At 39.0% G+C, this 9,997-nt stretch overlaps 1 protein-coding gene across 1 annotated transcript in view; it reads left to right on the top strand.

Moving 5' to 3' along the window:
- The window catches only part of PTPN5 (protein tyrosine phosphatase, non-receptor type 5), a 63,140-nt gene that overhangs the window by 42,431 nt on the left and 10,712 nt on the right, over positions 1-9,997 (top strand). The window contains exons 8-10 of the mRNA XM_009288757.2: positions 3,609-3,688; positions 4,187-4,324; positions 7,665-7,775. Coding sequence (XP_009287032.2) covers positions 3,609-3,688; positions 4,187-4,324; positions 7,665-7,775 — 329 coding nt within the window. The remainder of the gene's footprint in view (positions 1-3,608; positions 3,689-4,186; positions 4,325-7,664; positions 7,776-9,997) is intronic.

Genomic DNA, 9,997 nt, shown 5'->3' on the forward strand with positions numbered 1-9,997 from the left:
GTTGTTTAGCCTGGAGAGAAGGAGGCTCAGCGATAAGAGACCTCATCGCTCCCTACAACTACCTGAAAGGAGGTTGTAGCGAGGTGGGTGTCGGTCTCTTCTCCCAAGTAACAAGTGATAGGACGAGAGGAAACGGCCTCAAGTTGCGCCAGGGGAGGTTTAGATTGGATATTAGGAAAAATTTCTTCACCAAAATGAGTATCAAGCACTGGAACAGGCTGCCTAGGGAAGTGGTTGAGTCACCATCCCTGGATATATATTTAAAAGATGTATAGATGTGTCACGTAGGGACATGGTTTAGTGGTGGACTTGGCAGTGCTAGGTTAACGGTTGGACTTGATGACCTTAAAGGTCTTTTCCAACCTAAATGATTGTATGATTCTGTGCCTCCAAGGATTAACAAGCTTATTCCAAGCTCATTATGATCTGGATATTTTTTCTGAATTAATTCCAAAACTAGTAATCTCTGTGCAACTCTGTCCCTGGCTGTGACCAAAGGTTGGCTTGATACTGCTGAGGATAGAAGAGGCTGACTGTTCACTTCTATCCAGCTACTCCATTTTGAAGAGCTTGGTGCTGTCAATAAAGATACTAGCAAGGAGAGCTAAATGTCCCCTTTATGCTTCGAAGCCAAGGATCCCAGTAAACTATCCACGCACAAAGTAGGAGAGGGAACCGGAGGCAAGATGAGGGAGAGTCCAGTGCTTTTCAGGCTTTGACCATCCACTGACTTTCATTTCTGAGCTGACCAAATGTAGCCTATGCTGCCTTGGGTATCTACCTCGCATTCCTCCAAGTTCTAGCTGCAGAAAGCGGTAATGGCAGGAACTGCTGAACAAGCTGCAGTAGAGCAGACTCGGACAACTGATTATTGTAGGGAACGTCAAATTTAAATTAAATTTGATTAAATTAAATTTTAAAAGTAACTGAAATTCCCTTACCAGCTGCATCGCCAGAAGCAATCTAGGCAGTTATCATTAAAAGGTAAGCAGTCACTTAAAATAATGATCAGTTACTTGCAACCCTACAGTTGATTGTAGAAGTGAGAGACAGCATAATAGTCTGTAATTAATCTCATTTATATTTCTTTTGTAGTAAATTCTTTTTGCAGATTCTCCAATTTTGCTGTTAGTAGTAAAATGGCTTAGAAGGTGGCTTTTCGACGACAGAAGAGTGTTTTTGGGAAAACGCCAAGCTAAGGAGGTTGATTTGGATATTTTACAACTATGAATTTGTTTGTTTGCAGACAGTCCTCTTCTGGGGATAAGTCCTATGGCATTTCCTGGAAAATGATAACTTTTTCCTAAGATATTTGGAGACACTTTCTGAATGTATAGAAAAGAATGTTCTTGTTATAGAATTCCAGAGATGGCAAGAACTGATTGGAGCACGTTGTATATCAATCTCATTGAATCCTTTTTTCAAGAGTAATGTCTAGACAAACTTGTTAAATTTCTACATAGCTTTATTGCCTTTACACCTTTTTAAGTTATGCAAAACATTTCAAATAAGTAGCGAGTTCCTCTAAAATGTCAGACATAGTATCAATGCAAAATGGCCATAAAAGAGACTGTGGAAAAAATAGCTGACATATCATTTGGTTTCTTAGAGATGCAGACTACTACTGCTTTTTTAAAGGCATGCTGTCTTCTTGAACTGGCCTGTGCACTGGTTTTGTCCTGGGAGAAATCTTTTCATTAAGAGTAGGATTTGATTTTGCTTAAATGCCTCTCTGCAGTATGAATTTGAAATTTTCAGTAAACTTTTATATTAAAGTCTTGTTATGATTTTTTTTAAAGGAGTTATTCCCGTTTATATATTTCTAAGAGATGCAATTCAGCTTTGGTTACACTTTCTGCAAAACAGTGCACATTCTTATATTACAGTGCGTTAATAGGCCTCTCATATGAAATAAGGTTGAAACTGTTCACTAACATACTACCTTAACAAATGTAAGTACTACATTAACAGAAAAATCACAAGCCAAGTATTATAATTTAAAGTAAAAGCATATCTGAATAATGTTTTAATATTTGTGGATACAGCAATAAAAAAGTCCACAGTTGAAAAGTAACTCAAATTCTACTGCAGTTGAAAAATACTAAAGGAAGCCTGTGCTTAAAAGTCTGTGGCACCTGTTGATAGAGTTCTTCAGATCCGTTATATTTCTCCCTAAAGACCCACCATGAGATGGACAACGTAGTATTACTGCTATTATTAGTAGGAAAAAATCATGTAATCATTACTCAAACTTCAGTAGACTCCATGGATGACTGCATAAAACCCAGGCAAAGGGACTTCGTGCAAGGGATCTAACTAACTAGTCCAGTGATATTTGAATAAACATCTGGCAACCAATGTCACCTTTTTAATGGTGTGACACGTTGCAGGCTATCAGAATTACTGATTAAAAAGCAGGTTTCATCTCTTGTCTCACCATCTCTCCAGCACTAGAGACGTGAGCAAAGTTGAGCAGGAGGGAACTGTATTAGAGAGGAACTCGCTGTTTTCAGTACTTCTGTGCTATAAAACAGTATCTTTGTTAATATCTTTGCTTTGCGGATTGTGATTATATTAACACATAATAGATAACACATGAATCCATTCTGAGGACAGTGTTTCATGCTGAGTCTGTGTTTGTAGTACTGTAGAAATTACTGTGTGCTTAGTCCTTTGTGCTTTACCCAATACCACAGCGGTTTTGCATATGTTTTTATTCTGTTCTGGTTTCTAAGCAGGCTGGATATTTTTATGAAGAAGTCATCTGTGGTTTGTTTTTAATATTCTCCTGGAGATACATGGTGTTGCTGTTTGTTGAGGCCTCTTGTCAGGAGGATGTTTCTTGTCAATGATAACAAACTGTGTAGTACTGGTGAAAGTGGATGAACGTGGGCCTGTGTCAGCTCGCATTAAAATCAGTGGAACAGCTCCCATTGACTTCAGTGGGAATTGGACTGAACTTCTCAGGTGGAATAATGTTTTCATTTGTCATCTTATTAAAACAAGAATAATGCTTCATAAACAGCTCCAATGAGGGAGACTCAAGTACTGAAGAGACTTATGCAAAGTACAAGAGACTGTTCATATTCTTTAATTTCTCTTTAACTATTGTATTTGTTAATAGCACATCTTGGAGTTTAGTTCACTGCAAGACAAAACAGGGAAGGACTTACTGTCATCTGGCTTTCCTATGTGCAAGGAATGTGTGTTTATGGTTTGGGAGAAGAGCTGTTTGCTGTCATTTCACAAACGGTATTCTAATGTTTTACAAGCCAGAATGAGTCTGTTGACCTAACAAATGGAGAAGTAATTTCCTGGAGCAGAAAACTGCTTTTCCAGAGTCACTCTGGGACACTGACTCCGCAACAGGAACAATTGAGCAGGCTTCAGAGAGTGGGTAAAACTATCAGAAGAAGCCAAATTACCCCAACCACTCTTTCCCTTTTTTTATGGTAACATTTTAACATGGGAGCTCTCCAAGGCCACTCACATCTGTTGTGATGGCTATGAATGCATGTAAATGTCTCACTGTACAAAATAATCTTGTGTCTCTCTTTCCCTCCTCTGAGCAACTGATAAACTATTACTTATCTCTTTACACCTTTCAGATCCTCACAGCAGAGTGTGCCTTACCTCAGCTGATGAGGACGACCCCCTTAGTTCTTACATCAATGCTAACTACATCAGGGTAAGAGCTCAATAGTCCAATGTGTCTGCCTAGCCTCTATCAGCCACTGTTAATGTAAACAGAATTGCAACATCCACTGGCTTTTAAAGGCATCCTAGCTGAACTGATTGCTCTTCTCTCCTGCTTATATTAACTGAAAACCAAATCTCAAAGTGCAGCTGTACAGGTTCAGACCAGACAAAAACACACTTCCGCACTTCTTGATGCAAATTGCTTGTCAGCTGGCCTGACCAAGGCACGGGATAATAAGCCTGAATAAGGCTCTTGACCTAGCCAGAGTCACCTCAAGGCTGTTGGACACTTATTGCTGGAATTATGTGAGTCCATATTGTGCCTTTGCTCCATGTACACCTGTGCAGGAGAGAGATAGAGAGGGTAAGAACTGATGCCGTGGAGTCACCATTCCAACCAGTGGTAGCTCTCTGTTTTAAAGACTGAACCTTCAAGGTTGTGGTGGTCATCCCTGTTAAAACTGATCTCTTGTTGTTTTGTTGGCAGGGCTATGGAGGAGAGGAAAAGGTATATATTGCTACTCAGGGACCGATAGTTAATACTGTCAGTGATTTCTGGAGAATGGTGTGGCAGGAGCATTCTCCCATCATTGTCATGATTACCAATATAGAAGAGATGAATGAGGTAATGGTGTTACATATAGTCTATATTTTTATCTGTACTCTAGCTGATATTTTCGGCATAGATGCTAAGCCAGCAAACAGAAGTTGGTTCAGTGGCCTGAGCAATCAGAGCCAGCATTAAATTCTTCAGGCTCAGAGAAGATGTGGGCTTCTTTTTCAGTTCAGTTTACTGTAAGTTTTGTTTTGCAGTCTGACTTAGCCTACTGCTGGTTTGGCCTTTTTTCCTCTCCCAGCTGACCTGAAACCTCTCCAAACCCAGCTCTATTTGCAGACACTCTTTCAAGTTCTCTCTAAAGGAATCAAAAACAATAGTACCCCATAACTACTAAGGTTGAATATCTTTAATCAACAGAGTTGGTGCTGGTTTATCTTGCATTTATTATGATTCAGTGTCTATATCAACATTTCATTGAGGCTGTCCCTGACTTATGAAAGGTGCTAGTTATAATAATCAACAACTAGAGCTGACTTGGATATGGAGGACCTTTTCCTGAATGTGTCTAGGAAATGCTTTTGAAATATTAAGATGCTGAAATTTTCTGTTCAGCACCTACTTCCAGAAATTAAATTGTCATGGTGTTTCTGCTAATCCACCTAATGTGATTTTTGTTTGCAGTTTAAATTACTGCTGCCCTCCAGCTATTCATTACTTACCTGCTAAAATACTTGCCCCATAGCAGACTTGCAAGAACCATGTGCCTGGGCTTCAGTTCACAGACAGGTTGCTGGGCTTAGGTCTGCCTTTATTGGCAGCGTAAGATGTGAGAAAGTGGTCTGGGCATGTGCTGGGCTCTGCATCCCACTTCACCACTGGCAGCAAGGTGTAGTGGAGAGATCCAAATGGTGTTTCTTAAGCTGCAGCAGCAGTAGTATTTGTCAAAGCTTGTCCCTGAGAATGCATTAGTAATTTAGGTGAGAGAATTTCCTTTGGCGAAGAGGCTTTAGACACTTAGAAGCCCAAGAATATGGGCATACCTCTGTCATACACGCAGAGTTATAATGGCTTAACTACTAGCTGGAAGCTTAGTGCCCGTAATTATACATGTGCACAAACCTTTAGCTTTCCCCGGTTCTGAAGTAAATAAATTTAACCTTGGATTTTAGTGAAAAGACATGAACAAGACAGACACAGAATTGTCATGCTTTGCAAGTTAAAAATGATCAGTTAATACAGCCAGCTGATTGGACGCATACTGTCAAGGCATTGCTGATGCAAAGTACGGTATGTTGCTGATCTAAATGTTTTGTTTGCACTAACATTTTAAACTCATATCTGCCTCTATCTGAGAGGCAGCACTGAAGTAGTAACTTGCTTGTTGATCAGAGTTGCTAGTTTATGGCAAATAAGATGTTAAAATGTCATGACATACTGTACCAGAATCATTTAAGGACTTTGGGGTTTAAAGAAGATGATGTAGAGGAAATACTGGTCCTAAATACATATCTGGTGATAAGTTCTTCCACTATAGTTTTCATAGCAAGATTGTATAACAGGAGTGTAAAATAACCTTTACATCTGAATTTCCTCTTATCCACACTGACCAATTATTTCACCCATCATAATCAGTCTTGGGAAGCAGTGCACTGCAGTGCTGATGCACTATATAACTGGAGCTTGCTACAGCCTATATGTCATAACAGAGCTGCTGAGTCTTTTCTGATACCTTTTGCGTCAAAAATTAAACGGTGTCAGGAATCTCAGTCATAAATATAGGTTAAGTCCTTTCATGTAAATGTCTCCTATATTCATTCCCTTTCTTCCATAACACATATATTAATACATGAATAACAGGACTCAGAAGTACGCAGATTCAAAACCAAAACCTTTGTTTGGCAATGATGCTAATAACAGAGGCTTTGTGTTCCTCTTTAGTGCAATGACTTTGCTAATGTGAGTATTAAAAGCTCTGTATCTCAGCCCTCTGTCACATCTAATCTGAACTGACAGACAGCCCACAGAATGAGTGGGCAATCTTACTCCACTCCTTTAAGCAGAGCAACGTCTGTGCTATTGATAGCTGCTAGCGCTCTTGACAATTTTTACAATGGATTCTGCAGTTTAAGAGGAGAGGAATTAAAAATGCAATCTGCGTAAATAACTTCACAGAGACACAGTGGGCTACATTCCCAGTGGGTTATTAACTGATGCACTATGCAGATGGAACAACAATGATTCTCCCACACAAAAATTTTGACTCAGTAACTTTGCGAGATACTTTTCCGTTGTTAGTCTTTCTCCTGAAGTGAAATTATTTTTGGTGAGGGAGAGCAAAACCATTTAACTTACTTCCTTCAAGACTGTGTACAGCTATGTAAAAGAGGAAGCTTACATCATCTTTAACTGGGTTTGTCCAATAGCAGATTTGTATTCTCCTGTGATAATGAGCTTGCTTCTTCCATTATCACAAGGGAGCCTTTTTATCAGACCCTGCCTTGTTCATGTCATTCCTTGTCCATGAACTAGTTCCTGCACCATGTTGAAGTGCTTGTCTCTTCCTTTGCATATTGATTAGTTTAAAGAGAAACCGCATACCAAAAAAAACACAGTCTTTTTCAGTCCTCCTTCCAGGATAGGAGCGCTTACAAATTCTCACCTACTCATGTCTAGTGTATCAGTACCACAATGTAGATTTGCAAATGGACTATGGTTTCTCCTTCTCTAATTGTCAGGTTGTGCTGGCTGCATCTGACTTTTTTTTGGCAAAATCAATTGTAGTAGTCTAATAGCTCTCACAGCTATTGCTTCCTTTTAGTTCCTTAGCTTTGAAAGATTCTCAGTGTCCATTTAAAGTGGATTTTGGTACATAATCTAATTCCCAAAACATCCTCAGTCATGTTCTTTTGTACAAAAACCTATGCAAATGATCATCTTATAAAGGGTCAATGCTCTCTGAATATAAAAAATAGAAAAGATGTATTTTGTGTTTCCATATCAGTGCATACACACCACAGAAATATTGGTAACTAGTGTATATGATACTAATCATTATTATCTTAAGAAGAGGATTAATCTAAAAACACAGGCACTTGGCCAGTGGCCTTTCTAATGAACCTTCAAAATGCACATCAGTTACATAAAGATAAAGAAAGATGTGTCTATTTAAAAGCATTGGTTAGTCATTACTTGATCTGTGCATTTTTAATCATGCAATCAGGCTATTATGAATGCAGCAAAAATCACCTGAAATGTGGTCCCTGTTTAGAAAATGAAAACTTGTACTTATTATAGAAACAATGTTCATTCGTATTCATCTGTGCATGTGCTATATCCAATTTCAGAGGAGTAAAAATGAACCTCCCTTGATATCTGCTTAACTAGATTTATTTTATATTGCACACAGAAATGCACAGAATATTGGCCAGAGGAACAGGTCACCTATGAAGGAATAGAAATCACAGTTAACCGAGTCATACAAGCAGACGATTACCGTTTAAGGCTCATCACCCTAAAGGTAAATCATTCCAATGTATTTACAGTAATTTAGCTGTCTTAAGCCTTAAATGGAGATGCTCATGGAGAGTTGTGTAGAAATCTGTTGCACAGTGTACTGCTGTACAAATATCAATTTTCATTACTGAAGTCATTATAGCTTTGCCCAGTTTGCCAACATACAAAAATTACAGTAAAATAAGCAGTCAGAGATTTATACTGCATATGTACAATCTGAAAGCTACCAGGCCAATTGTAGTAGTACAGGGTTCACTCAGTGGAAAAAAACCAGTGACTCATTCTGTGCCCACATCTTCTGTGTTGACTGGTCACTTAGAGTGACATGTTAGCTCACGGATAGCTTCTTACCAGCCTTTGCAAGTCAGACGGACGGCACTTGTGGAATAACCCGCTAAACTCTGTGATGATGTTCTGTAGAATTCAGAGGCTTGTTTATTCTTTGGGCCACGGACTTAGGCAAAGGGTTACTGATTACTAACAGGGAACTTTTACCTGCATGGCATCTTACGTATTTTGTAGTATGGGAAGACCCCTAAGAAATATTTAGGTTGTGCTTCTTGTCTTTTTATGATCATTATTAGGATGCTGTCAGACTGCTGGATACCCACCAGCTGTTTATACCCAAGATGACTTGTGCTACTAACAAGAAGTGGGGGAGCTGAGAACTGAGGAAAAGGCTTTTTCATTTTGCTTACCTGTTTTCAGTTTCTCTCAGCAGTGGGACTACTGGTCTGCTTGGTACTTGTCAGTGGTGTGGTAGCACCACTTCTGTTCACCATGGCTGAACCCCTTTTAATAGGTACCATGCTAATTTATTCTTTGAGTGATTTGGCTGACTTGACTTTGAAGATGCTTTAAGGGATCATTCCACTCCAAGACACTGAAAGTGTTGATGACCTTTAAAAACACTTTCACCACAGCATTCTCCATGCTTACATTTCTAAACATTAGTATCTTCCAACTAACTGTATATGTAGTTTTACATACCAGTAACCATTCTGTCATCTTGTGGATGGAGAGTTTAAACACAGGTTTAACTTTTTAAGTACTTAGATGCTACTTAGTCTAAAGTACCAGAGTCCTATTTTACAACTGTTTTCATTGCTAGGTTCTAGAATCTCAAGCTACGTGTTTTAATAAGAACAGTCTATTTACATAAACTTTATACGTTTCATCTACCAGATCTACCCCTGACCTCAGTATAACACCACAATTTCTTTCCAAGCTGAAAAAACTCTCCTTTTATCTAGCCAGTTTCAAGTCTCTTCAGCCATATGCTAATAGGCAGAAAGCCAGCATATGAAATCCCATGTCTGGATTGAGAGCGTGGAGTCTGTCACTCATGCTTTTGGCAAAGGCAGCAAGGAGAAAATCACGCTCCCTGACAAGTGGGAAGTAAAGAATATTTACAAATGTGTTGCAGACTTGCAAAGGTCTTAAATACAATTTATCCAAAACACTACAGTGCAGCAGCAAGAATAATACACAGATTAATTCTGCTGGAATGCTGGTATCTAACAGAACCAGTCACTTTTTAGTTATGGTGACAAAACAAAATTTCCTCAATAAAAAAACTACACTGTCTGCCAGAAGAGTTTTTCATAATTGTTTTAAATTGTTAAATACAGCATTTTAATATTAGTGAATACTGCAATTTTTTTTTCCAGCTTGACATTAACTTTAGAGATCTAGGTTAAAACATTCTTCCCTGCCTCCCCCCCAGCAAAAAAACACTTTCCCTCTATATTTCTGGAAGGCAATTTGATTCTCTCCCTGGGGAAGGATCATTCAAATTCTTCTCAGGAAGGTAATAGCCAGTTCCATTTTCAGGTGGGAATTGCAAGGGAATGGCTTTTAATATTGATATTGCAGTAGCATATCCAAAAGACAATCTCACTTTAACAGGTGTTGCACAAAACAAAGAAACAATCCTGAAGAGCTTGTATACAACAATTCAAGCGTAATAAGCCATGTTCCCATCTCACAAGTACCTTTCAAGCTAACACTCATCCCTGCAGAATGTTTTCCTCCAACAGCAACCTCTCAGTGTTTTCCCAAATTCTCTTGTCCCTGCTCAGTTCTTCCTTAGGTGAAGTTCCCTGTGTTAGAGAAGGAGCTTCAGAATTTGGAGTCAGATATGAATATATCTTTTCTGTATATATAACTGTGGATCCCTCGGGGGGGGGGGGGGGGGGGACACAACACCAGAAACCGGAAGCCCCA

This window comes from Aptenodytes forsteri, unplaced genomic scaffold, assembly GCF_000699145.1.
Source record: "Aptenodytes forsteri isolate BGI_AS27 unplaced genomic scaffold, ASM69914v1 Scaffold8, whole genome shotgun sequence".
Taxonomy (NCBI): domain Eukaryota; kingdom Metazoa; phylum Chordata; class Aves; order Sphenisciformes; family Spheniscidae; genus Aptenodytes; species Aptenodytes forsteri.